Source organism: Phoca vitulina, unplaced genomic scaffold, assembly GCF_004348235.1.
Source record: "Phoca vitulina isolate PV1807 unplaced genomic scaffold, GSC_HSeal_1.0 scaffold33, whole genome shotgun sequence".
Classification (NCBI taxonomy): domain Eukaryota; kingdom Metazoa; phylum Chordata; class Mammalia; order Carnivora; family Phocidae; genus Phoca; species Phoca vitulina.
The window spans coordinates 5,565,894-5,593,671 of record NW_022589736.1 but is presented as its reverse complement, the minus strand read 5'-3'; the positions used below and the strand labels follow the sequence as shown (position 1 = coordinate 5,593,671).

The 27,778-nt window shown below is 53.7% G+C and overlaps 3 protein-coding genes across 5 annotated transcripts in view; 1 reads left to right on the top strand and 2 right to left on the bottom strand.

Annotated features, from left to right (window-relative positions):
• PITRM1 (pitrilysin metallopeptidase 1) overlaps window positions 1–13,937 on the top strand; it is a 44,349-nt gene extending 30,412 nt beyond the window's left edge. For 2 of the 3 annotated variants that reach the window (XM_032425554.1, XM_032425555.1), the window contains 13 exons: window positions 4,333–4,449; window positions 5,493–5,625; window positions 6,807–6,927; window positions 7,030–7,106; window positions 7,340–7,505; window positions 7,747–7,847; window positions 9,222–9,342; window positions 10,078–10,149; window positions 10,704–10,816; window positions 11,960–12,085; window positions 12,845–12,990; window positions 13,332–13,434; window positions 13,532–13,937. In XM_032425554.1, the coding sequence (XP_032281445.1) occupies window positions 4,333–4,449; window positions 5,493–5,625; window positions 6,807–6,927; window positions 7,030–7,106; window positions 7,340–7,505; window positions 7,747–7,847; window positions 9,222–9,342; window positions 10,078–10,149; window positions 10,704–10,816; window positions 11,960–12,085; window positions 12,845–12,990; window positions 13,332–13,434; window positions 13,532–13,625 (1,490 nt within the window). In that variant the 3' untranslated portion in view covers window positions 13,626–13,937. Of the gene's footprint in view, window positions 1–4,332; window positions 4,450–5,492; window positions 5,626–6,806; window positions 6,928–7,029; window positions 7,107–7,339; window positions 7,506–7,746; window positions 7,848–9,221; window positions 9,343–10,077; window positions 10,150–10,703; window positions 10,817–11,959; window positions 12,086–12,844; window positions 12,991–13,331; window positions 13,435–13,531 lie in introns of those variants that run through there. The other variant, XM_032425556.1, reaches the window with a different exon arrangement.
• Window positions 13,938–14,690: 753 nt separating this feature from the next.
• Window positions 14,691–27,778, bottom strand: part of PFKP (phosphofructokinase, platelet) — a 49,149-nt gene continuing 36,061 nt past the window's right edge. The window contains exons 16-22 of the mRNA XM_032425557.1: window positions 27,512–27,664; window positions 21,367–21,531; window positions 19,750–19,811; window positions 19,292–19,403; window positions 18,274–18,373; window positions 15,368–15,470; window positions 14,691–15,092 (exon numbers count right to left, since the gene is read on the bottom strand). Of these exons, the coding sequence (XP_032281448.1) occupies window positions 14,945–15,092; window positions 15,368–15,470; window positions 18,274–18,373; window positions 19,292–19,403; window positions 19,750–19,811; window positions 21,367–21,531; window positions 27,512–27,664 (843 nt within the window). The 3' untranslated portion in view covers window positions 14,691–14,944. The remainder of the gene's footprint in view (window positions 15,093–15,367; window positions 15,471–18,273; window positions 18,374–19,291; window positions 19,404–19,749; window positions 19,812–21,366; window positions 21,532–27,511; window positions 27,665–27,778) is intronic.
• LOC116645424 lies at window positions 21,538–26,976 on the bottom strand. Its single transcript, XM_032425558.1, has one exon. It carries the CDS (start codon window positions 24,712–24,714, stop codon window positions 23,716–23,718), a length of 999 nt encoding a protein of 332 aa, XP_032281449.1. The 5' UTR covers window positions 24,715–26,976; the 3' UTR covers window positions 21,538–23,715.

Sequence of the window (27,778 nt, the reverse complement as noted above, 5' to 3'; positions counted from 1 at the left end):
CTTCACCTCCCCACGGAGGCATTATGTCACCTCCGTTTGTCACAACAAGAGACTTTTTGAAAGATTCTATTTATCAGAGAGAGAGAGAAAGAGAGCGTGCACGAGCTGGGGGAGGGGCAGAGGGAGAAGCAGACTCCCCGCGGAGCAGGGAGCCCAGTGTGGGGCTCGATCCCAGGACCCTGAGATCATGACCTGAGCCGAAGGCAGACGCCTACCCGACCGAGCCACCCAGGCGCCCCACAACAAGAGATTTTGAGAGCGAGACAGAGACCATGTTCACGTAACTTTACAACAATTTATTGTTGTCAGTTTCTGTGTTATCATTAGCTGTTACTCTTGCTGTGCCAAATTTTTAAGTTGAACTCCCAAATTTTTAAGTTGAACTCGATTATAGGTAAGTATGTATAGGGTTTGGTACTATGCATGTAGTTTCAGGCATTCACTGGGGTGTTGGGAACATGCTCCCCACAGATAAGGGGGGGATTACTGTAGCTGCATAAGGTTTATTCAATTACAAATTTTGTAAGTACTTGCTATTTACCAGGGGCTCTAATATGCCACTAAAGTATATGTTATGTTGTGATCCATAGTGAATTGCCAAGTGAGCACTGCATACAGTATGATTTTGAGTTCAGAAGAGGCAGGTCTCAGTGAAGGACATAGGCCTCGTGCTGGTCATGAGGCCCTGCTCAGGTCCGGGTGGTGCAGGTGTGGGTGAAAACTGAGTCAGTTACATAATTCCTTATTGTCTAAACACACGGACTGTTAGGCCCAGTGGTCTGCTCCAGAGTATTTGCCCAAGAGAAATGAAAGTGTCCACACAAATTTGAAAGAACCCACATTTCCATTAACATGGTATATCCATACTGTGAAATACTACTCAGCCATAAAGAGGGGCAAAATGCTGATACACTCAATATTGATGAATCTCAAAAGCATTGTGCTAAGTGAAATTAGCAGGCACAAAAAATACCTACTCAGTGAGTCCATTTATATGAAACTGTAGAAATGATAAAACTCTACTAACAGAAGGCAAGTGAGCGCAGGGGGTCACCTGCAGGGAGCCAGGAAGGAACTTTCTGGGGGATGGAAATGTTCTCTATTGCGATGTGATGATTACATTACTTATTGTATTGGTTAGAACTCATTGAATTATATCTTTAGAACTGTGGATTTTGTCATATGTAAATGATATATTAAAATCTACCAAAGTTAGGTATACAGGACACACAGACACCACCTACCCCACCAAAGTGGTAGTTGGCTGGGATTACGTGAGGGATTTATCAGGTTTGTCAGGTGGTAGAGTTGGCTTTAGATAGGAAGTAAGTAATGCTAAATTTCAGATGACTTAATCTCGTCAAGGCAGAGTTAATTTCAGCGTGTAACCTCTTACTCTCTATCTCAGAGTTCCTGTTTTGCATACAGCTATTCTAAGCTCTTCATACATTTAATAGCTGATCGTGAGTAACGTAATTGCATAATAATCACTTCTGTTGCGGGAGTGCCAGTGGACAAGTCCCATCTTCCTTTTCTAAATTGAGATATTGATTGCTTCTTGGCATTTTGGCCAAGATCAACTGTAGTATCTGATGTGTGCTCTATTGGAGCCCAGTCTACCAAGTGGATTTAAGTAAGCAAGCAATTAGAGGTATCAGTGGTACCTTACATGAGGTTCAGGTGTGTAGCACCGTGAGTGGACATCTGTGCAGAGTGCAGTGATCACAACGCACCTCATTGACATCTGTCACCAGTCGCAATTTATTTTTCTTGTGCTGGGAAGTCATGAGATCTACTCTCTTAGCAACTTTCAAATATGCAACACGGCACCATTACCCAGAGTCACCAATGCTGTGCATTGCATCCCATGACTTATGTAAGTTTGTACCTTTTGACCCCCTCCACCCATTCCTCCCACCCCAACCACCAGCCTCTGGCACCCACCAGTCTGTTGCCCATGTCCGTGAGCTTGGTGTTTGGTTTTTTAGGTACCACATATGAGTGAGATCATACAGTATTTGTCTTTCTCCGTCTGACTCATTTCACTTAGCATAATGCTATGTTGCCATAAATGGCAAGATTTCCTTCCTTTTCTATGGCTGAATAATAATCCATTGTATATATACATCTTTATCCATCGGTGGACACTTAGTTTGTTCCCACAGTGAGCAACACTGTAATGAACATGGAGGTACAGATACCTTTTCAAGTTAGAGTTTTTGTTTTCTTTGGATAAACGCCCAGAGCAGAATTGCTGGATCATATAGTAGTTCTATGTTTGGTTTTTTTTTTTGTTTTTTTTTTTTTTTTGAGAAACCTCCATACTGTTCTCCAGAGTAGCTACACCAGTTGGAATTCCCACCAGAGTGCAAGAGGGTTCCCCTTTCTCCACATCCTCACCAACACTTTATTTCTTGTCTTTTTGACTTAAGCCATTCTGATGGGTGTGAGGTGATACCTCATCATGGTTTTGATTTGCATTTCCCTATGGATGAGAGATTCTGAGTACTTTTTCATATTTTTCTTGGCCATCTATATGTCTTCTCTAGGAAAATGAGTTATTCAAGTCCTCTGCCCATTTTTAATCAGAGTATTTGGGCTTTTCTTTTTTGGTGTTGAATTGTGTAAGTTCTTTTATATCTTTGGATATTAGCGCCTTATCAGATGTGGCCTGCCGGTATTTTCTCCCAATTCTGTAGATTGGCTTTCATTTTGTTGATGGTTCCCTTTGCTGTGCAGAAGCTTTTAGTTTGATGTAGTCCCACCCATTTTGTTTTTGATTAAAGCCCTTTATAGCATGGAACATAATTCCAGGCCTAAGCAACAGATCATACATTCCCTGAGTTGTCAGATTCTTGCCCTGGCCATGGAGGTGGGCTTGGTTCTAAGAAAGCCCGTGTACTCTGGTCCACACCCACGTGTGAGTGGATGGAGGCCTGTGTTACAAAAACGTGTTTTTATTTTACAGATCACCACAGAGTTCCATTAGGTAGGAGGCCCTGCTAGTGCATTTAAGGGGTATTTCAGGTCAGTAAGTCTTAGTTGTGGACTTCCGTGGGAGCAATCTGCAATCAGAGTTTAATCTGTAGCTAACCACCAGTGAAAACAGTGGGAATGGGAAATTAATTTATGAAGACCTTGAAACGATCCTCCAGTTTGGTGTATGTCTGTGTAAGCGGTCATGCGCTGTCGTGAAGGGCTGTAGCGCCTGCCATGGGGAGCTTGTTGCCTGGCCAAGGAGAAGCTGCTCGGGATGGCTGTGCCGACCTGGGGCTCTGGAGAGGAGCTGTCGGGGGGAAGGGTGCCACTCAGGATGACAGGTAGGCCTGGGCCAGTCTCGGATCAGGACATGGGGGCGGCAGGAAGCAGGCTCCCTCATACAGACCCCGGAGGTGTCGAGGGGCAGGGGTCCACCAGTAGTTGATGGAGGAAACACCCAGGTGACGGAGGGCCTGGGAAGTCTGCAGTAACTCACGGAGCCCGCTCCTCAGTGCCTCCCGGAGGGGTCCCCCAAGGGGCCGGAAGGAGGGCAGCTGAGCCCTTTGAGGCAGCAGTCCCTGGCCTGTTCAGGGCTGCCCTGCAGCTCCCCCGAAGGGACAGGTGCTCAGGGACCTCAGGGAGGCAGACTTGGAGGCCAGCTCAGATTGCTGTGGGAAATGAAGCTCCCATCTGTTTGTTTGACAGAACTCTGTAAACTGGGGGTCTTCACTCGCGTACCTTTCACTGCTGTCACCGGGTGCATGTGCCGAGGCTTTGGGGTTCCCTCCCAATGGGCTGGGCGGTTCTGTGACTCCAGGAAGGAGGGGTCTCTCCCCTCTTACCAGATCGGTGAGGGCTCAGGCCCAGAAAAGCTGTGCTTGAGCGTTTCTAGAATTTGTGAAATTTATGTAATGACACAAGCATGGTGCTGAGATTAGTGCAGATGAAATCAGAGTAGACAAGTATAAAAGTTACTAAATTTCAGTCCAGCAGGAAATGGGTTGAAAACCCTGGAAACAGTGGGTTGAACGTTCAAGGATTCAGTATACAATGTGGGGGTGGAGGGGAAACTGCTTGAGCAAAGCCTCCCCCCCCCCCCACCCCAGCAAAGTAGTTGTGCGTCCAGCAAGGACAGGAGAGTTCAGGAAAGCACGGTGTCTGCGGCCGGTTCCCGCGCTTGGGAAGGGGTCTGCCGGGCACCAGCAGTGGGAGCTGAAAGCACACTGCTGGCCGCTCGGGCTGGCCGGTTGTCCGCGGGAGCCGCTGCGAGCAGGTACGGGCGCACGGCGGCGGCGGACCTTCCCAGACCTTTCCGTGGCCGTGCTGAGCACTCTTCCCCCTGCTTGTCTCTAGGCTTAGAGTTACAGACTCAGCAGAGCCGACCTCAGGACTCCTCCTGTCTGCCGGCCCTGAAGGTGTCGGACATCGAGCCCAGCGTGCCGCTCACGGAGTTGGAGGTGGCCCTGGCAGGTCGGTCCACAGAAGAAGGCGCCACGGGGGGACGTGTTCCGTGAGGCAGCTCATCGAGCGCTTTATAGGCTTGCTCTTCACGGGGCGTGTGGGTGGGTTTTCCCGTGCGTTGCCCACGGACTTCGTGTGCTGGGACCTCTGTGCTTCCCTGGCGGGGGCGCTGCTTCCTCAACCACAGGGGGATCTGGCTCAGGCGGGGCTGCACGGGACGGGCTCCTTCCGGCCCGGCCTGCTCCGCGGCTCGGGGGGGGGGGGGCAGCATCAGCCCGTCAGGGCCGGAGTCCATCCTGGGCAAGCTGTGCCCCGGCGTGGGGGTAGGTGTCTAGACCACCTGCCGCACTCCTCCAGGGCGTCTCGCTCCTGCTTTCCCCCAGCTCCTCTGTTCACCACGGCTGGCGCATGGGGGTGCCTGCATGGGTGACATCTCTGTTTCTGGACCAGGCCTCGGGAGGGTGGGGGTAGCATCCCACTTGTGTTTTAGTCTCCCCCAGCTTTGGTTTATCAGTGAAGGGATGAAGAGAATGAGTGAGGGTGAGTGACAGGTTGTGAGTTGGTGCCCCGCCCCCTCTGCTGGTTTGCGGTGCCATGCTGGTGCTGGAAGGACTGGAGCACACAGCACGTGCCCCTGAGTGAGTCGGGACCCCGGAGGCCGTGGGGTGCCAGGTGCCCAGCGGATCATCAGACCTGGGGGGGCGGACAGCATTTGAGATGGGTGAGAGAGTGGGGTCGGGTGTCGCAGGCGGGAGCTCTCAGTCCCGTGTCAGCGTGCAGGGCTGCACAAAGGGGTTGTGGAGGTGGGGCGAGGCGGGCCTGGGCCAGCTCAAGCACCAGGGCAGCCTCAGAGCCCGAAGAACACTGCTCCTGTTCCAGCCCTTCCAAAGGCGTGCGTTATTTTAGTGTTGAAGACTGTCTCAGTGTTTACTGTGAACGGGTAGTAGTCTTTGCTGAGAGAAAGTTTAAACATTCTTGAAAGGCACCATCATTTTAAACATACTAAACAATGATTTCACAATTCAAAAGTTAGCTGCCTTTCGCTTCTCCAGCCGGCAAGACCCCCGTGCAGTACTGTGCTCAGCCCACCAATGGCGTGGTGTACTTCAGAGCGTTCGCCAGCCTCCACACCCTCCCCGAGGAGCTCAGGCCCTACGTCCCACTCTTCTGCAGCGTCCTTACCAAGTAAGACACACACACTGTGGAATCAGGGCATCTTTGCATATTTTGTCCCTGGATTTTTCTGTATATGTAGTTATTTTTAGTGCATCAGCAATCACTTATCAGCATACAGTTTTAATTTAAAAAACCCATAGTGTTATTAAACTGTGTAAGTAAAATGTGTAATATATTTGTTGAGAATTTTTCCTACAAAAGCCATATTTTCATTTTAAAATGTAGAACTTTAAACCATTTATAAACCTAGAGTACAAGGTAATACAGTTACATCTATCTCAGCAATTTAGTTCCTTTTAAAATTGTGAAAATGATTGTTTTTTAATCAGAAAATGTAAGTAACTAAATCTGACGTGTAGGCACGGGGTAACCTTGAGAGGCCGGGTCGTGTGCCCTCCTCCACCAAGCTAACTGTAATCGCTACTGCTCTTGTAAAGCTGGTGTCTGGGTCGATGTGAGAACACGGGCAAGTACACGCGACCGCACCTCGCCATTCCTCTGCTGGGTCCCGGTGGCTGAGGGTGCTGGGCTGAGGGGCAGGCAGTCGGAGCCCGGACATTTCCTTTCCCATGTGCCGGGATGGCGAGGGCCAGGAGACTCTGTAGGGGGTAGGCCGGCCACCCCTCGTGCCACACGCACAGCCTTCCCGGGGTAGCAGCCGGAGGATGTGGGTCCTGTGCACCCTGGCAGGTGTCTGGGGAAGACCCCTAGTTTGGACCTTCTCCACATTCTCTGCCCTCCGTGGCTCCCCCTGCTGGTCCTTCTGAGGCACAGCCGTTTCGGGGGACCCCGTGAGTGTCGCTGTGGCCCGAGTTACTTCTTACGTTGGGCACAGGATGTTTCTTGGAAAAGCATCACCCACCTGAGACGACTTCTGCTTTTCCTAAAAGCTCAAAAAGGTCTCCTTTGTGAGCGTGAGCGTGTGGGCAGATGCTGTCCGTGCCAGGCCGTTCTAGAGGCGAGGAGGGCGGGAGCGCTAGGAAGGCCGGCAAGCTCGGCCCCGCCAGAGCAGAGCGTAGTGCTCCCTGCGCACACAGCCTGGAAGCCGCCCGGTGACCTCCCCGAACGCGCCGGCCCCCGCGGGGAGTGGCGCACGGCTGCCCTCCGTAGCGCGGGGAATGGAGGCTGTGGCCCTGGCCCTGCGGCCAAGACCGCGCTGCCAGCCAGGGCCCCTCCGTTGCTGTTGACAGGCTGGGCTGTGGCCTTCTGGACTACAGGAGGCAGGCACAGCAGATAGAGCTGAAGACGGGCGGGATGGCCGCCTCACCCCACGTGCTGCCCGACGCCACGCATCTGGACACTTACGAGCAGGTAGCGTCGTGCTTCCGCGTCCCAGCGTGCTCCAGAGCGCGTCTCCAGCATCCTTTTTTTCCCTCTTAAATAATTTCTTCTTTTCTTTCTTTCATGATTCAGGGTGTGCTTTTTTCATCTTTCTGCCTCGATAGGAACCTACCAGACATGATGCATCTGTGGAGTGAAATATTCAACAGGTAACTACTTATAAAGACCTAATCCTGGGGCTAGATCAGAGGACTGAGTCTGAAGTGCTGTGAAAGTAGGAGTTTTTACTCATTTCTTGGTTGTTGGTTTCTGAGCTTGATTTTAGTTGTAACTCCTGGGGTATTTACATCATCTGAAAACTTACATGTAATTAATTTTCCATGGTATTGAAAGGGATATGGGTGGGTCTCCAGGAACTTAATACATTTTTCTTTTTACAAAGCCCGTGCTTTGAAGAAGAAGAACACTTCAGAGTGTTGGTTAAGATGTCCGCTCAAGAGCTGTCCAACGGGATCCCAGACTCTGGGCATCTCTACGCGTCCGTCAGGGCGACCAGGACCCTGACGCCTACGGGAGACCTGCAGGAGACCTTCAGTGGGATGGATCAGGTGATGAGCCACGTCTTCCAGAGTTGGTGACAAACTGTTTATATCCCAGAAAAGCTAACTCTGACCAAATTTTATAGGGAAAGATTCTCTTAATTCATCCTCCTTGTCCCACCCCTCCCAGCCCACCCGTCCCCCAGCTGGATTCCCGAGTTGAGCCCGTCTGGTTTCCAACTGGGCAGGAGTGTCTGTGGTCGCCCCCTGCCCTGGGGTCTGTCTCCAGATGTCGGTTTCTCTGGCTCAGGTGAGGCTGATGAAGAGGATCGCAGAAATGACAGACATCAGACCGGTGCTGAGAAAGCTCCCGCGCATCCAGGAACACGTACTGCACTGTGACAACATGAGGTAGCGCCCCTCCCCCACCCCGGGCTGTTTCTGCACAGACATCTTCTCATTCTTCCCATTTCCCTAAGTGTAGTTTTTAGATTCTTCTCACTTGAAGCTGTGGTTACATAAACTTTAGCTCAGAGACAGTGTTTGGGGTAGGTCATAGAATTCATTCTATGTTATCATCATCAAGAAATCATTTTTTATGAGAAAAAATATTTTAAGTTTAGTTAATGTTGTAGAAGGTGGGAAGGAAAGCAAGCTAACCTTTCCTGTCTTGCAATTAACTTCTGGAACCAACATAACTGAACACTTGCAAGAAATCTACTTTCCAGTTCTAGGATTAAATTAGCTTGCTTAAGAGCAGAGTAAAAACGCAGTTTCTCATGAGAACAGTTCCCTGATGGTAAGAAAACATCTGACATCGGTCACACACAGCCTTAAGCCCTCAGGGCCGTGAGTGCGAATGAAATGTTCAGGTGATTGATCGTGTATTTTCAGCATCTCACTAGCAAGGACACAGGCTTAGATTAGCTTGTAGTACCTCGTCGAGATCCCCAGTATCTTCCCGGGTCAGTTCTCGGGAATCCGCGACCATCCGGGACGGCAGCACTGGTGTCCACTGCCTGGGGCACTGCCCACCCTGCACCCATGCTGTCCTGGGCAGTGTAACCACTCGGACCCTCTGCTTCCTTGTCCATAAAACACTACTGTGTAGATTTATGCAAAGAATAAACGACAGTTTCCAAAGCAGTTGGTGTAGTTCCTGGAATGTAGTTAGCATATTAATATGGTGGTACCTGCTATTAAACTAAATTCAGGAGTGAGGGCCAAAAAGGAAAAGAGAGACACGGTCCGTAGTCTGTACCGTTCAAGTAACTTGCACATGACAGCAAGATTTGTGATTCTGTGGGATTTAGAAGAATTACATACAAATATGTTTTTGAGAGCACAGGAATTTTTTGGCAACTTAAACTTTTCCACTTTAATGACCAGTTCACATGTTCACATTGCTGATTCCTCTTCTAGACAGTCATGTAGGTTTTCTGCCTTCCGATAATGTAAGTCCGAAGGCATGGTAGGCAGATCTGTGTTCTGTGTTCTCCACGGGGCCAGACATCAGAAGTGTGCTCCTGGCGTCCCGATGGCCCTGCCCCGGCTCTGGCCCGGACCTGATGGCAAAGCCTTTTTGGTAACTTGAAAGCGCGGTGGAGACGGTTGTATTACTTCTTTATCGGGCTCCTGTTTCTTCTTAATACTTTTAAACATGATTTGATACCAGATGGATGTAGTGGTCCCTTTTTTGTGTTACTCATGCAGAATACCGAATGAGTAAAACAGTGTTTTATTTTTATAATGATGGTTTCTTAGATATTTGTGATTTTTGAATAGGTGCTCCATGAATGCTACGCCTCAGCAGATGTCTCTGGCAGAAAAAGCAATAGAAAAGTTCGTTAGAAACGTCGGTCGGAGTAAAACAGAACGGAAGCCGGTGCGCCTGAACATGGTTGAGGTGAGCCCGTGCTCACGGGGTGGCGGCCACAGCGCGCGGTCCCAGGGTCTCCGGTGGCCCCTTTCATTCCCACCACTGTGCCGTGCATGGGTATGATGCCCCCGATGCCCCCGTGGCACGTGAGGAGCCAGAGTACGGCGGGGGGGCTTGCCCAGTGTTAGCTAATCCAGGAGAGAAGTGAATGCACAGCCTTCAGTCCCGTGTTCCCTTGTCACTGGAGCCTCGCAGTGAACACTCTCCTGCTGGGGAAGAGTGGCGGGTTTGAGATCCGTGACGCTAGCGTGAGAATGGCCCGAAAGTGGCCCGGGAAAGCAGGCCTGGGACGCCCCAGCACGGGGCTCGTTCTCCGGGTCGTACCTAGCACCGGCCGCCCACTTCCATGACCCTACAGAGCGGCTTTCATGTAGCTCACCAGAACAGTCCAGAAGCCTTCTCCTGGAGAAGGCGCACAGTCCGCAGACTGAGCTGATGCTCGTGCGCCCGTGACCCTGTCGGGCAGACCAGGCCTGTCTTGCCAGAAGCAGAGTCCCTGAGAAGCTGGCCTGCTCCTTCTTCTCCCTGACCGTCTGGAAGCCCGTACAGAAATCCCATCTGTTTCAGACAGCGTTACTGGAAACAGGGAAGCATGTGTGCCCCAACACTTATTATTGGCCGTGAGTTTTCTAGACCATACCGTAGCCGTGTAAGGTGAGTTTGGGATTTTTCTCATTTCTCTTGGAAACATTTTATTTTCAGAAACCTGCACCCAGTGGATCCAGTGGAAGCACCCATGTTAGCGGCCCCCAAGTTATAAGGAGGCTGATAACGGTAAGTAAGCATAGTCCCTGTCCCCTTGGAAAGAGCGGTTTCCCATCTTACCTGTGCCCTGTCAAGTGTGGGGTGGCCGGTGCCTCAGCCATGGGGGCCTCTACCCTGCAGGCAGGGGTGCAGGCCCTGGGCCTGTCCGGGGCCCTTGTGCTCCCCATGCCTTCACCCTGCACGGCGGACTGCCGAGTCGGGGGTGTCACCATCAGCTGGGCAACGGGCACCCCTCTCCCTGCTCTGCTTTGGTGGTGATGGCTCTTGGTTTGGTTTATCAGAGGGTGGCGATTTAACATATCTCGGGGGGAAAATGCAAAGATGAGGTCACACAGTCACTTATGGATGGAAACCATGTAGGAGGAAATGTTTCTAACTGAGGAACTGTATTTTAAAGCCTCGGGTCAGGGTTTTGGAGTATTCCGTTGTAAAGTGAGCACTTGTGTGGAACGACAGGATTGCCAGTGCTTTGCCCTTAGCCATGAGCACCTGATGACAGTGGGGGCGAGTGGGGGGGGGGCAGCCCGCAGCAGGAGCCAACACGGCCGGCCTGTCCTCCTCAGGACCCCACCTTCAAACCGTGCCAGATGAAGACGCACTTCCTGCTTCCGTTCCCAGTGAACTACGTGGGCGAATGCATCAGGACTGCCCCCTACGCAGACCCAGACCATGCCAGGTACGGGGCCAGGGGTGGGCAGGGGCTTCCCGGGAAGGGGACGGGAGAGCAGGGATGGCTGGTGGGCACACAGGGCCCAGACATGCAAGGCTGCTTCTGGGTTCAAGGGAAAGGACGTTTCCATGAGGGAAATAGACTCACAGGATGGTGTTCAGCAGTGTGGTCAGTTTGTTACCATGTTCCTGGGAAACAAACATGGGTTCTGTATGCTGAGCTCTGCAGACTACAGATACGTATTCTATTAAACAGATTTAAAGCATGGAGAGGTTATAAGCAGGACCCTGGGTAGTAGGAGTATCAATTTTTTTTTCCCCCTTTCTCTGTATTTTATAATTTTCTAGCAGTGACCTTGTGTTCCTTGTGTAATTCAGAATGTTCAAAATTATGTGGCAGGTAAGCCCCTCAGTCCCTGTTTGGGAGTGGGGAGCCAGTCTGCATAGGTCTGGCACCGCAAACCCACGATATGAGCAGCTCCCCCACCACCGTCTTCCGGGGACACCTGTTTGTGTCTCCTCCAGTTAGTGTCTGGACTTAGACCAGTCAGTGGAGAGCGAGTAGGGCCCCACTCTCTGTCCTGTGAAGGTACTTGCTAGAATATTCCGTTTCTTTTGCAGGGCACCCCCCCATAACTGCACTTCTGTTGCGAGTGCAGGACTCAGAAGGTCACTCTGTTGGAGTGTGTTTTCTTAGGGCGGATACCTACAGAAATCTGGTTAAGAGCTCTCCGTGTTTTCGTAGAGAGACACCCGTGCGCACACCAGTGGGGGGATTTAGAGAAAGGATGGTTTGTACATTTGCCTTGAGCGATAAAGTTTAGTAATGTGTTCCTTGATCAGGTTGTTAGTGTCCCTGTGTGCTGTAGCCAGGAAGGGCCTAAACGTGTCTGAGGGACCTTCGCGTCCCTCACCACCTTTCCCCACAACCCTCGTTTGAAAATTCATCTTACGTTTTTCTCCTCATGTTTGTTCTCGTTCATTAGGAAAGGGGAGACCAGAGTGTATCTTACTGTATTTTTGTTTTTACCCAATGTAAGACAGCGAGTTTTCACCTAAGAAAGACAGCAAGTACATGATTATATTACATCCGATACGTCCCTGCCAGGCCTATGGTTTTTAACTTGTGCTTTTTAATCATTCATTTCAGTCTTAAGATCCTTGCACGCTTGATGACTGCCAAATTCTTGCATACAGAAATTCGAGAAAAGGGTGGTGCTTATGGTGGAGGTGCCAGACTCAGCCGTGACGGGGTGTTTACACTTTACTCCTACCGGTGAGTCTGAGCGCCGCGTCTCCCCGGCTCCACTAAGCATCCGCGGGTCACTGTCTTACATGTTGGGACCAGCCTTTGAAGACGTGTTTCCCCTTGTTTCTCATTTCCTCAGCACGTCACCACACCCAGCAGCATCCTCTTGGTTGTCCGTGTCTAGGAGCAGGAGTACATAATGGGAGACTTTGGCTTAAATACGCCCGCTACCAAACACCCAGATTCAGTTACAGAGGAGACCGGCCGAGAGCTTTCTGGGCTCGTGTCCAGCACAGAGGCTCAGTGGGGTGCCGGGCACTTCGTGGTCACGGCCCTGACTCTTCTTGCCCCTTTTCTTTAGAAAGTTTCCGAGGACATGGAGTATTTAGAATACTCTGCGGGCAGGATGAGTTTGCTGCCCCTCTGATGCAATCTCTCTCTGCTCCCGCCTCACCACGTCCCTGGGTGCTTGGAGGACGTGTGTGTGCTTGTAGAGAAGGACGGGAGCGCGGCTGTGACCCCGCCCTCGGTGTCCGCTGCGGGGCGCATGCTGCTGAGCACAGAGCAGGAAGCGAGGGCGTGGAGCTCTCCGGCCCCTTTATGGGGGGTTATTCGTCTAGTCCGCGTGTGTCTTCAGGATGTGAGGGGTTTTACTCAACCATTCTTAGTGTCTTTCCGTGAGTCGTCTTCCCTGTCCACCTGATCTCCTCTCTTCACAAAATCAGAGAGGTGTATTTAATAATCTGGTGGTGAAGTAGGTCAGCATGGGTCTCTCTGGTCTCCTAGGGATCCACGTTCCACAGAGACGCTGCAGTCTTTCTCGAAGGCTGTGGACTGGGCTAAGGCTGGGAAGTTCACACAGCAGGACATTGACGAAGCAAAGCTTTCTGTTTTCTCTGTCGTGGACACCCCCGTGGCTCCTTCAGACAGAGGTATTTGGAGTGAACAACACAGTGCACCTGATACCTGGTGTTCCCACAGTACCCCTCTTCCATCCTCCTTTATGATGCACAGATGTCCCCTTTGAGCCAGAGCTTCTCGGTGCTGGCCACTCGCAGAGGGCGGCATTCTGTCCTCTCAGAGCTTGAGTGATCTGAGGCCCGAGTCTGGGGGAGGGAGCCACTCTGACTTGGCCTCTACCCCCGAGGGGAGTGGCTTGGTGGGCACGTGAGGTCAACAGTGTGACCTCTGGTGGAAGTGTGTCCCTCGGGTGCCCTTAGAACAGGATCTGCCGCCCTGGTCAGCTGGCCTGAGTTAGCGTGTTCATGGTCAGGGCTGGACCACTTCCTGTGTGGCCTCTCGGATGAGATGAAGCAGGTGCACCGGGAGCAGCTATTCGCCGTCAGCCACGAGGATCTCATCGACGTGAGCAACAAGTACGTACCACGTGGCCTAGTGTTCAGAGCCCTCCCGTGGCTGCCCCAGGCTCCTAACGTGGGAAGCAGCCCTGACGTATCCCCACCTGCCTTCCAGGTACCTTGGCATTGGGAAGAGCGCACACGGGTTGGCTCTGCTTGGACCAGAGAATGCAAAAATCGCTAAGGACCCGTCATGGATAATAAAATAGCGAGTAATTCTGATGTGCTCAGGAGTTCAACCGAACCTACAGGCATGTGGGGCTCCTCAACATGAAGCCTGAGCTAATTTAGTTTGAAAGAGAAAAGTTACTGTTTCCCCCCACATTTTGCTCATACCTCATTCTTGTGTGGCTGGTCAGACCAAGCTCTTCTGTCTTAGAATAAATTGAAATAATCATGTGTTGAATGCTAGAGTTGCACAGATGATAATTTTAAAATATTGATGATATAAACGCTTATATTACCTTACTGATTCTGGAGCATTTATTTTAAAAACTTAAAAATAAAAGACGCTCTGCCCTGACCTACCTGTGCTTTAGTCATTTTAAGTGACATTTTGCTAGAGTAATTTTTGGGGCCATTATTAAAAAATAAGTGAACAAAGATACCTGAGGTGCCTTGATTTGTAAAACCAGTATGCTCACACCACAGACCCGTGGAACAGTCTGGAACAGATGGGCGGCCTAGCGGATTATAAGCGCATTAAGCTGCTCCCACGGTTTTTATGGGAGGGAGCGTCTGTGACCTTACGGATCTCCCACAGAAAGCACAGTCTGCGCTGGTTCTTCCTTGACCGTGCCATTCTCGGTCTGAACAGACCTTGGCTGTGACCCTCCAGCTCTCTGTACGTCTCAGACGACAGAAGAGGCAGAAATGCTGTTCACTTAGCACCGATGTAGGTCAGCTGGCTCCCTGTCCTCAGTGAAGCAGGGCTCTGTGGGTCCCACCAGACACAGGCACGTGCTTCCTCGGTAGGAGGGTGTGGGGCTCAGCGGGCGCCAGGCGCGAAACCGTGCATGTACGCTGGCCTTGTTCTTAACACACACATTGCTGGTTTCTGTTTTTAACTCCACGCCTGACATCACTTTAGAAGGAGTGGGGTCACCTCTCCTGTGTGTCAGAGCGGAGCCTTTGTCCTTGCATAGGGCCTAGTTCATTGCTGCCAGTACATTGTGTCCGTCCCTGCCCACAGAACTGCCGGAAAAACCTTTACAGTTGCCCAGATCCTGAGGATTTAAACTCCTACCTAAAAAAACAGAGGACCACAGTGGGAGTTTGAGCTAAATGTTTAATTCTACTGGCTACGCACGGTTTAAAGCAGGACACAGTAGGAGACACAGCCGACAGCTCGTGCTGGAGTCTTAAGGTCCCCTGGGGATGAAGGACACAGGACGGGGGCTCTGTGACTAGGTATTAACGTCAACAGTACTCGCATCAAAGTGCCGATAAATAACTTAAGTGTTACAGAGACGGGTGGTAAACGGAAGTCCGGAGCTGCGCTGGCCGGGCGGGGCGGGTCCAGCGGCGTCTAGATGGCGGCAGGCTCCTCGTGGCCTCGGTGAGGCATGGGCTCCAGCTGGTTGGAGTCGGAGACCTCGTAGCTGGCCTTGTACTTGGCCAGGATCTTCATGAGCGGCCGCAGCTTCAGCCACCACTGCTCTTTGGGGATCCTGTGCCTGTGGGGCAGGAGGAAGCGACAGTCAGGACGGCCTCATCCCGGAGGACGGGCTTCGTGCACTCGGGGGCTGATGGAGGATCCAGCAGTTTTCGTAAGCTACTGGAAACCATTCTGTGTGTTTCTAGAAATCCTGCCCTGTTTCTCAAAGGCTTGTGTTTTCTAGATCGTGAGAACGGGTTCATGCCCATACCTCCCGCAGCGGCGTCCTTCCGCCCTGTCCCACACTCCTGCCCCGGCACTGAGGTGTAGACTGGAGAGGGCTTATTTACTTACTCAAAGTCTGTCTCTTGCCTCAGCTGGGCCACAGGTTGGAAAAGAAGGTTTCTCTTGCTTATTCCCAGCACACAGATGGAATCATCGCTCATAAATCTTCTTCCTGTAAAAGAGAGAGAGTGATGTCAGAACAAATGATTGGTCACGTTGAAGGCAGGTGGAGAGGTGAGGGAGAAAAGGAGGTTTGCCGACGGCACGGAGCAGAATCCTGGGGGGGGCAGAGAAGAACTCGGACGGCCTGGGCCGGAGGCAGGGCCCCTGCGCACTCCGGGGCCTGCAGATGAGGTGGGCAACGAGCCCAGGGAACCGGCACACGACTGTGCTTCCTCGGGGGCTGTTGGCTCCGGTACCGCTGAGCCCCCACAGGCCTAGAGCGGGGGAGGGCAGGGACGAGGAGGCTCCTGGGTCACGGCGCGGTCCCTGGCCCCTCGCCCTGCACACTCGCCCCCCCCGAGAGGGGCAGGTTTACCTGCGCTTAGCGGTTTGCCCCCAGAGCTAAGGAAGGAAGGCGCGTGCTTCTCGGTGCTGGGGAGACAAGGTGTCACTGGGCTGCCATCGCACAAAGAGCCGGCTCCGGTGAGATGGCATCGGAAGCCGAGGCTCGTGTGTGCACAGACGGGGAGGCCTCAAGGTAAGATGAGCATCCTCAGGTGAAGTGGGGAAAAACCCCAAAGTAGAAACAATCAAAGCCAGAGTCCGTTCTTTGAAGACTAAAATTAGGTTGGATCTATTGGCCTTGCTGTTTTTTAAGTCAAAGGTTAGAAATGAAACGGACACAGGTCTGGTCAGACTGGTCAGGAAAACGGGGGTGAGGTCAGGTGTCCGCAGTAAAGGGGGTTAAAGGGCCATGGGCACCAGAAAATTTCCTAGAAAACAGAACTTACAAAACTGCTCTTTCTGTAAACTTCGGTAAACTCCATAGCCCACGCCCCCCACAAAGGAAGCAGGAGGTGTCCTGGTCCCTGTTTCCGCTAACAGAGAAATCCAAAGAGGATTTTGGCTTTTACAAAAAAAGGCTAAAAGCGCAAAGAGCATTCAGCTGGGTCTTGCAGTGAGGTCTCGGTGGGGGGGCATCGAGAGTGGTGCCACCCAGCGCCTTCCCCCGGGAGCTGCACGCGGCCTCTGCGCCTGGGTGGCTCAGTCGTTAAGCATCTGCCTTAGGCTCAGGTCATGATCCCAGGGTCCTGGGATCGAGCCCCGCACTGGGCTCCCTGCTCAGTGGGAAGCCTGCTTCTCCCTCTCCCACTCCCCCTGCTTGTGTTCCCTCTCTCACTGTGTCTCTCTGTCCAATAAATAAAACCTTTAAAAAAAAAAAAGTTGTATTTCTGTATGCCAGCAGTAAGTAAAAAAAATATATATACTTACAATAACATTTTTTTAAATACCGAGTCAGGAATAAACTTAGCGAAAGATATTGCAAGATCCTTATGCTTTCATAAGAGATAAGGAAAGGCCTAAATGTATGGAGATACAGTGTTCATGAATTAGAAAATATTTTTAAAATGTCAGTTCCTCCCCCAAATGAGTTGATTAAATTTAATTCCCTCAAAACATCCAACAGAGTTTTTGGTGGACTGTGACGGCACAAAGGACCAAGAATAGCAGAAACCAAAAGAAGTCCAGGGTAGAGGGGCCTCACCTTTCCAGCTATCAGAAATCATCTATAAAGCTGGAATGCTGGCGAGGATCAATAACTGAATGCCAAACCGCAAACCCAGTAACCCAGAGATTGTCCCGCCAGCTTCACAGATACCTGGTCTGTGACGGAGATTAGAGACTTCTCAAATAATGGCACCCAAGTAAGTGATGATCCACATGAAATCAGACCTCAGACTTCAAGTGGATCAAAGAAGTAAGTGTAAAAATGTTTTAGAGCAAAAGAGCTCAAACCATAAAGGAGAAGGTAAACGGTCTACCTAAAGATTGAGGAGAGGTGCCTTGCACAAAATGACAAGCCCCACGAGAGCCCTGTCTGCAACATGGGATGGGCAGAATATGAAATAGAATTTCCTAGAATATAAAGTAAAACAAGTTTCTGTAAAGTCATCAAAATATTTTTAAATCTATACAATGATATAAAAGCAAAAAATGTATGTCAATAAGTGTTACTAAGCAATAGAAAAGCAGGCAAAATACCGGAAGAACTCAGGGAAGCAACGGGACCCTGAAGGAAGCACGAGGGAAGCTGGCTTCCCCTCCTCGCTTTGGAAGGTTCGCCTCAAAGCCACAGTGGAGCTGCCCCCGTCACAGCGACAGCCCGACAGGGACAGGTCACATGTCACACGGGCAGGACCAAGGAGACCGCATGCGCTGCGGGTGAGCCTGTGGTTGGGGACGCCGGGATGTGGGCCAAGGGTCAGGAACACCAGCCGGGTGCACATCAACACCCCAGCAAAGGGAAATGCACGCTGTCGGCTTCCATTCACGTAAACCACAGGGGCCTGTGAAGGTGTCCCCGAGGCGGCAGGATTACAGGAAAGCAGAAGGATTCTGCAATTCCGAGGCCACCTCTGGTGGGGAGGGAGGGAAATGTGTAGGAAGAAAGGCTAGGTTTGGAAGGAGCAAACTGTCCCGACACCTGCCAGTTCCTGTTTTCTCTGAAAAGAAAGGTCATGAAGAATCCGTAAGTCCTAGGTGTCCTAAGTCAAGGCCAGTTCAGAGTGTGCCATGTGGCCAAAGACAGGGAAGGTCACATCTAGGGTCCTGCTGGGGGAGCCTAGTGTATGGGCAACATCCTCGATTCAAGGAGGACGGCGCTGGACTATGGAGCGCCTCCCACCACCGACGAGCAGGAGCGAAGCACTGCCTTCTAGGGTCACTCCGAATGACAGCCTTGAAAGCCACATAGCAATGCAGCATGGTCCCAGAGCGCGTGGCCGTCCCCGCCCGCAGCCACCACTCCCTACCTTTGCCCGGAGCCTCTTTCAGTTTCGTGCTGATCCACTGCATGGCCCTGGCAGAGATTTTGGTTCCAAAGTTTCTATCAAAGGGTGAAGGTGCTCCACCCTGTGGGCGGACAGAGTTACAGAGAGGTTACTGACACAGCTTGTCAAAATTCCCTGAAAGGTACGATTACTTCACAAAATGCACTTCATACTTTTAAGAGATTCAGAATCTGTAAATAAGGGTTTGGGGGGTTTTGTGTTTTTGTTCTTGCATGTTTTTACCTGCTTGTATGTAGCTGGGACCTGGGCCAGAGCTCAGTCTGCGAGGCAAGCTTCCCAGTGCTCACCCCCACCCTTCATGGGGCTGTGCAGCTCGCAGCTTCATTATTTTCAAATCTCCTATCGGATGTCTTAGTCTTATTTTGGGGCGGGGCAGGTCACAGTTTCCATTAAGAATCTGACCAACCCTGTGGGCTAGCTCCCACAAAAATACACAGATGCGCACGGGCCCTTTGGAATGGAGGAGTAGACCCTAAGTTAAAGACCCTAAGATAGCGGGGGGCAGGGGGGAGAGGAGGCAGTGTTGGGACCAGGACAGGTATGCCTTCCTGAGCTGTGGCCCTAATCCACACCCGTCTCCGGCTTTGTCATCTGGGACGTGCTTGCAAACCAAAGCACACCCCAAGATTCCTTCCAGACCATTCCGAATTTGTGCAAATCTCAAGTATCATTTGTTTGATGTGTAGTTACTAAGGCCCAAAACTGAATGAAGTACTTCATTTGATTAGGTTTTTCCAATCAACGTTTCCAACATTGAACATTGATCGTCTTCCATCTACCCCAACACAGAATTTCTAAAGCTGGTGGTATCTGGTATGACTGAAATGGAACTATAACATAGGGAAGTAAATGCCAAGATGTTTAAAAACATCTCATGAGCACACAGTTTTTTTCCCCATTATGGCTAAAATAAGGCATCCATCTACATAGAGCCTCCGGACGGCAGCCTGCTTAGTGCCGCGCGGGCCCCAGGCCCCACCTGCTGCATGTGGCCCAGCACGTTCTTCCTGCAGTCGAACACGCCCTTGCCCTCCTCGGAGTACAGCTGGTAGATGAAGTCCGTGGTGTAGTTCTCGCTGCAGCTCTCGTTCCTGCGGCGAGGGGAGACACGGGCTCAGGGCGCCGGCGGGATGGGCAGCCGGCCCATGCCCGCCTGGACTACACGTGTTCTTTAGAAATGCCAGTGGCTTAATTAAAGAAATGACTTGGTGGTATCTTTAAAAAACAAAACAAAACAAAACAAAAAGCTACAAAGCAAAAGTGAATTTTTGCGAAGTACCCTTGAGTTACGTAAATGTATGCCGTGTTTGACGCAGCGTGCAACGGCCCCTCCTGCATTTCTTCAGTGGTGACTGATGACCGCCCCTGAGTGTTCCGACCCTGGGGCCGGGTCGTCTGGGAAGCTCGGGCTCAGTGAGTGAGGACGAGTGTCCGTACCTGAGCACGAGTCCCCTCTGAATGGTGGTCTTCATCTTCTCCGTCAGGTGCTCCACGTTGGACTAGGGAAGAGCGTTGTTAGTCCGTCAGACGGTAGGCTTGGACCCGGCGCCCGCCGCGTGACCCTAGTACCGCACGCAGCAGCAGGGAGCGCGTCACGGCTCCCACTACGGCACAGAGGACGGCACCCGGCGCGCGCAGACCGGGGGTGCACACGGGCCGGAAGAGACCAGCACACAAGGTCAGGCAGCGCGCTCGGCCCGGGAGGACTGCCGCTCAACTGGGCACAGGGACAGCGTCCGGGGCCCAACTTCCCTGCAGCACGCTTTCCACAAGGAACAGCTTTCCCTCTGAAATCGCGAATTCACATAATCTGTGCACTGAACCTGTGTGTCCCCGGTGTCCGTCACTCCTCATTTGCCCAAAGGAGGAAAAACTGGTGTACCTGACGTCGTACATCATCTCCTAACTGCCTGAGGATTTGGGGGCCAGGAGAAGCTGTTACAGACTTGAATTCGTGTACAGAGTTTATAAGGAAAGGAGTCCTGTATCTTGAGCACAGAAACTGGGCAAGGAACGGAGGTGTTTGCGTGTAAGCAAACCTCAGTCGTCATCACAGTGGTTAGGGTCCGTGTGCCGGAGCAGAGACATGCGCTGGCCGAGCACGGTCTTGAGGTGGCTTTCTGAAGTACAAACATTTAATTCCACACTGTGAAGAAATCCATATCAAGCAGGTCTCTACTTGATTTATGTGGTCCAGAAACATAGAAAGACCTTAAAGTTCCTGTGCTCACGTCAGCAGCACAAAGTTAGTTTTATTTGTATTTTTGTGGGTTTCAGTTGTGTCTGTCTTACTAAGGCTTGTCCTTGTCCAGTGCCCCCCTGGAGCCTTCCCACCAGCTCCCCTCTCTCCCCACGGGGGCTGCGCAGCCCGACTCCCCTGCACTGGCCACTTGCCCCCCATAAAGCTGGGCCCTAGGAACCTTTGCCGATTTGGAAAGCGCATGTCAGCCTTGGGATCCCACAGGGAACCCTGATGTCAGCTGTGGCCCCACGTGCTGAGGATGCATCAGCGTGGGCGGGGGGGAGCATCTGTTCTGACAACAGTCCCACCCTGGTGGGGTGTTGCTGGGTGTGGGGCAGGCGTGCAGGGAATTCTGTCCTCACCCTGAAACTGCTCTAAAAAATACATTGTTAATTTAAAAAAAAAACTCTTTAAAGGAAGCATGCCAACCAGAGAGAACGGGCGTTCAGTTTGGTTCTGTTTTGTTCTTAGTGCCTTCAGCCCGCCACACCGTGACCTCACAGGTCCCGCCACCCCGGCGGGCGCCGTGCACCACCGCCGTTACACCCAGCCTTTCCAGCAGGCGGGCCTCGGGGCTCCGGGGAGGATGTGCCCCGGCCACCCTCCCACACGGACACCTCCACAAGGACACTGGGCTGACCCGCGGACGGAGGTCTAACGGGAAGTTGATGCATCAGCTCACGCCCCTCAATTCGGTGAGGGGGTCACTGACAGTGTGTAAACCTTGGTGTCCTGTCAACCCCATCGCCCTCTCCTCGGAGCCAGCCCCCTGACACAACCGTGTCACCCAGGGCCCCGCAGCATCAACGTACCTGCAGGTCTCGGATATCAAACGGCTCCTCAAAAATGTAGGCAGCATCGGCTCCGGCGGCAAGCCCCCCCATGTTGGCCAGGTAGCCGCAGTAGCCCCCCATGGTCTCGATGATGAACACGCGGCGCTTGGTCCCACTGGCCGACTGTTTGATGCGGTCACACGTCTGGCCACAGAGAAGGACACGGGTCATTCCGGCGTGGGGGTGTCCAGGCTGGGACACGCACAGACTGAGGCTGCAGACCCCAGCGACCCCCCCTGCCCCTGGTTGGTGTGCTCACCGACCCCGTGTCCTGACACTGCCCACTGCGGGGGGGCTGGGACCAGCTCGCTGCAGCTGCCCACGTGGCCTCGCGGGACGTGGGCACCATGAGGTTTTATGGGCTTAGTGCAATGTCTGTTAGGTTGGCTTCTTCTGAAAAGCTGCCTGTGACATTTGGGTTTTGGTCACCCTCAGTCTACCCCAAACACTCCAGCCCCTGAGGGCAGCTCTGTTCAGAGCTGGACAGTGGCTCCTAGACACAGGCCCTCCGGAGTCTTCCAGACGCTCAGACCGCGGGTCTCCTAAGAAAACGTCTGCCGTGGGCCGTGCTCAGGACACAGGCTCAGGGGTGCAACAGCAGACCCCTCCATCCGCCGCCTTGCACTGCCTCGCCGGCGCAGACCACGTGCATGCTCCTGGGACCACGGTGCCCTCATCTGGCTCCGTCCCGCACAACCACTCCGGTCCAGCGCTTGCTGGCTTGGCCCCAAAATAACAACTGCAAGTACACACCAAACCTCTCCCCGGCGTGGCCCACTTCCAGCACCAGCTCCAGCCACTGTCCCGCTCCCAGGAGATGGCCGGGGGACAGCGGGCCCCAGACGCACCAGGTCCTAACCCGGCAATTGCAGCCATGCTCCCCTCAGTTACTAAAACCAGCACTGACAAAGCCTTAGCATGGATGGCAGCCCCACCCCACACTTGGGGTACACGGAGGGGGTGCTCTGCCTTTGGGGGGACAGCGAGGAATCCGGGAGCACTGACGTCTGCAGCGGCAGCCGGATGATTCTCCCAGCACAGTCTCTGGGCATGGCCTCACTGGACTCGAAACTCGGGAGTTAGAGTTCCAACACTGCTAACATTTTATCACACGTGTTTTAAAAACCTAAGTTGTGTCAAAAGATAAGGTGGAGCTCAGAACAGAGTGAAGACAGGAAAGAGCCCGTGGACCGGGACGGGGATGTTCCTGAGAATCAGGTGTCTGCTGAACAGGTGTCTCTGGAGCCCAGGGGACATGAATGTCAAGAACACGGCCCACCCCTGGCCACTTCCCTCCTCCTGTTAGGGGAGGACCGCACCCCATAGCAGCCCGCCACTGCGCTACCGGAAGTCCTTGGCTCCCACATGGACCCCACAGACCAGTCAGTGCCCAGTGCGGGGGCCTGCCGGACCCCCGAGGATGGGGGGCCGTCCCCGGGAGCCGAGCCTCCCCCTGCACAACCAAGGGCATGTCCAAGCTGCAGACGTGCCTACTCTCCCCCAGAGCTTTCACACTCACAGGCCCCGAATCCCTGCACGCACACCACGTCCGGGCTGGCCGTCCCCCCAAGCACAAGCGCAAGCCTCCTGGACACAGCCCACGAGAGACCAGGGCCTCTTGTTTTGGGGTGCGCAAGAACACACATCACCCGGAGCGCTGGAGGACCATCCTCGTTCCAGCTGACAGTGGGTGGTAGGCTCTCCCTACAGTATGAGCTCCCCCTAACGGACCACGAAAGGAATCCTAACTGTGGCTCATTCCTTCTGCAGCATCGGGTGGGGAAGAGAAAGACCCCCCGCGTCCGGCCTGATGGAGCCACGGGGCCCTCTTACCTCCACCACGGCATTGAGGCCAGTGTCAGAGCCCATGCTCAGGTCCGTGCCCGGAACACTGTTGCTAATGGTGGCCGGCAGGACGCAAATGGGAACACAAAACTCCTGGTAGCGGTCGCGCACATCAGCGAACAGAATGGCGCTCTCGAAAGCCTGAAGCAGCGGTGCGGGCGGTCAGCGGGACTTCCCCAGCACCCCCTTGCGAGCTGCGTCCACGGGGCCCGGGGCGTGGGAGCTCTGGGTCTGCAGCGAAGGGCACTGCGGGAGTGGGGACACTGCCATGGGGCGCAGGCCTCCAAGAGGAGGGGACGCAAGCAGGCAGGCAGCAAAGCAGGAGCCGGGGGAGGGGCCATGTTAGTGGTGGATGAACAGCGGACCTTCCTTGGCAGCTCGGAAGCCCTGAGGGAGGCCAATTGGGTGGGAGCATAATCGGGGCTAGGCCAGCCTGACAGCTTCGTGTGGTCCACGGGGGCACGGGACCCTGCAGGCTCGGCCTCAGCAGGGACCCCGGCACCGGCGTGAAAGGCAGCCCACAGGGCGACAAGCAGTCATTGGGCTGGAGAGCCCGGCAGGGTGCACCCCTGCTCTTCCCCAAGCCCTTCCCAGCCTGACACAACAGCATGGAGCGGCCTGAGCCCCAGCACTGCTCGGGGACCCCAAGGTAAATGTGCTTGCCTCCGAGGTCAAAGAACGGGGCTGTTCGCAAGCACGCAGGCAGAGGTTTGCGGTCCCCACCTCAGTGTTAGTCCAAGTGTTCATTAGTGGACACAGGCCCACCGTCCACCGTCCCCGAACCCACCAGGCTCGCTGTACGGCTGGGCGGTTTGAGAGACCGCCCGCAGGTGCACGGACCCCTGTAGGGCTGTACTTACCCCTCTGCGTGACCACCGAGTGCTGTGGCAGGAGTGCACACGGATGAAGGGGGACGGCCCAGGCCTCCCGGAGAGGCCCATGCTCTCTATGGCCCCATGTTTCCCCAAAACACATCGGGTCCCAGGGGCCTGTGGCCCGAGGATGTGTGGATGGCGGGCCTGTGGCCTGTGGTGGGTTAGTCCGGGGAGCGGCCAGGAGGCAGGTGAGGGGGTCACTCCCCTGCCTTGCAGCCCCTCTGCCTTCGCCCTCCTCCACCTCAGCCTGCCCCCCTGTCCCCGCATGGACCCTGCCTTTCGGCCCCAGGTCCAGCTTGGGGCCCCGCATGGAGTGCCAGCGCGGGTAGGTGTGCAGCCAGCTGTCCCTGGGAGTCACAGGGCGGGCTCTGAGGCCAGGAGGGCGGTCAGCATCTCTAAATCCGGCATCCCGTAACCACAAGAACCTTCCCTCAATCTCCAGGAAAACGCTTGGGACCCTCCAGCGGGGATGGGGGCAGCCCTGCCAGGAGAGGGAACGGTGGGGGGGGGGGGCTGGAGGGGACGTCGGGCCCAAAGTCCAGGGAGCAACGCGGACCTCCGCTTCGGGCTCTGAGCGCACAGAATTTACAACACAACACCCCTGCATGAACACCGAGAAAAGACAAGACACCTTGGGGGGAAATAGCCCTGGCTCCCATCTCCTTGAGCTCCTAACAGGGCGGCCACCCTCCCAGCCTTCTCAGCACCACAGGGCTCAGCTTGGACCGGGATGGCTCATGTGCCAGTTCTGGGGACGCCAACACAGCCCCCTTGCGAGCGCGCAGCCATGGCGGGACGGCTTTCTGAACCCCTGCTCAGAGGTGCCCAGAGTCACTGCAGCCTTCACGACACACGAGATGCACAGAGGCCTGTTCTGAGTGACGCATGGGTAAGCCGAGCGTACGCGCGGACACGGAGGACGTCATCGCTGAGGACAGTGACGGAAGCGCCCAAGAACGTGACACGTCAGGGGCCTCGGCACTGCGGACACTGGGGCCGATGGCTCCCTGCAGTGGGGCCGAGCTGGGGCTGTGCTGAGGTGGGGGTCAGCGGCAGCCGGGCCTCTACCCACCATGTACCAGCGGTGCCCCCATAGGCCGTTCTGCCGACCGAAACCGTCCTTGGCATTGCCGACGTGCCCCGGGGGCAGAATCCCAGCGCTCCGGGCGGCCAGCCATGTGGCCAGGAGGAGCTCCTGGGTAGGCGCACGAACCCGCACTGAACTCACGGGTGCTCGGTCCCTCCGGAGCAGATCAGGAGGGACGGAGAGCGCCCTGTGCCCCGTCACCTCAGCCCCCAACGGCACGTTTCCAGCCTGCCACTCCCCTCTATGCGGCCAGCCCCGCTGGGTTCCAACCCAGATCCAAACCTCCCAAGCAACACACAACCTCACTCTGGCTTGCACAAACAACCCTGCAAGAAACCCGGCGATGTCCACATGCCATGCCCATACCCGCATCCCTACCAGGACACGCTCAGCAGGCCCAGGCGTGGGCGTCGAAGCTCTTACCCAGGTCACCCTGAGCACCCGACTCACCACGGGTCACAAGCCACCCGCGGGCTCGGGGCCTCGGCACACCCACACACCTGCTCGCCTAGTGAGGGGGGGTCTGGCACCGGCATGGACACAAAGCTGCCGACCTTGAAACTGGGCAACTGGCTGGGAGAAAATCAAACGAATGAGAAACCAGATTTAAAAGATCATATAACAAATTTCCAAATCCCTCCAAGGGGAGCAAAGCGGATCATTTAGAGTTTCCGTATATTTTTTGTATCTAATCTTTATAACCTGGAAACCATGTTTTGTAGCAGAGGAACCTGCAACTCTGAAGTGGGAGGCTCCTGGCTTCGTGTCACAGGGAGGTGAACGCCAACCGGGGCCAGGCCCTGCCGAGGACAAGTCCCGAGTCCCCATCCACCCCCACCCCAGGAGGGTCAGAGCAGGTGACAATTAGAAAACGTGAACTTGCAGTTGCTTCCACTGAGCGTAAGCAGATGCAAACTCCAGCCAAGGGCAGAGAAAAAAGCAGGAAAGCCTGGACAACGGTCATGCACAGGGAGGGACAGTGACCCTTCCACGGAAGGTTGGAGCCCGATCAGGAGCAGAACTGCTTCACACCAGCCAAAGCAGGAGCAACGATCACCAGGACAGCGGGCTCAACGGCCCGGCCACAGGTTAGTGGTGCAGACAGGACGCTCCAGCGTGGACACACAGGAGACATGGGGCAGGGCTTTTTAGTAAAGAAACCACAGAAAGTTGAAGAAACTCAGAAAAGCAAAACAAAACAAAACAGAAAAAAGCAAGCGCGAAGCATTACTTACCATTTGAATTTTATTTAAAAAGCATTTCTTTTATTTACCAGCACTAGAGACAAATTTGATCCCATGGGGTTAAGAATAAAAAAATCCTAGAAAAACATTCATGGGATCTGTGTCCCACAAGGAAAATAAAGACTCGAGAATTTACTGGAAAATTTTAGACGCCAGATTAAAAAGGAGGAATGTATCCCGTCGGTTACTGTGCTTTGAGCTCCCATGCCATTTCCCCAGTGTGACTCACAAATATGGTAACACAAGTGCATTTCTGTTGTGTTACTGCCTTTTGGCCAAAACAACTAACAGGGCGTCAGGGATCTTTCAGATGTGAGTTAGAGTCCCCAAGTTACAACGGGGAGAATGGTGCTCGTGGCTGGAGCCACAGGTAGGATGGAGGCCACTGGTGGGTTCAGGTCGGTGAACAAAATTAGAGAATCCTCAGCTCAGGTTCTAGCCTCAAACATCTATGCAGGGGCCATCAGACCCAGGATCTGTCGTAATAAATTACGTTACGGGCTGGGGCACCTGGGTGGCTCAGTGGGTTGGGCGTCTGCCTTCGGCTCCGGTTATGATCCCGGGGTCCTGGGTCGAGCCCCGCATCGGGCTCCCTGCTCCGTGGGGAGTCAACTTCCCCCCGCCGCCCACCGCTCCCCCCGCTTCTGCTCTCTCTCACTGTCTCTGCCACTATCTCAAATAAATAAAATCTTTAAAAAATTAATAAATAATGTTATGGGAGTGAAGTCAGTTTGGCCCAGCCAAAAGAAACCTAACTTCAATGATTATCCGAATCACAAAACCCTAGCCCACAACGAGCTGGGCTGCAGATGCCCCGTGTCGCTCGATGGGCCTCGGCAGGGATGCATCATCCTGGCCACGGCACAGGACAAGAGGTGGTGATAAAACAACTCTGGGCATTGGATTAGAGATGGTCAGGCTTTAAAAAAAAAAAAAAAAAAAAGGAAAGAAAAAAGATTTTTCTGGAAACAAGCCCAGGTCTCACAGTCTCTAGTGCACGGCAGATAAAAGCGGGCCAGGCGCCCTCCGCGTTAGCGTCTGCAGCACCTGCTTTGCTGACCGCACAGACTTACGTCGGTGATGGTGTTCAGAGCGGTGTCTGCGCCGATGCTGAAATCGGAGCCCGGCACATTGTTGGAGACCGTGGCGGGGACCATAACCATAGGGACACAGAGCTCCTCGTACTTGTCCCGGGCAGCTGACAGCTCGAGCAGTCCCAGGTAAGCCTGTCAGCGGCGTGCAGGTGTGGGGGGGAGGGGAGCGGAGGGGCCGTTAAAACCATGGGAAGGCGTTAGGGTCACCAGACCGCGTCACACAGAGGCGACACCACATCTCCTGTG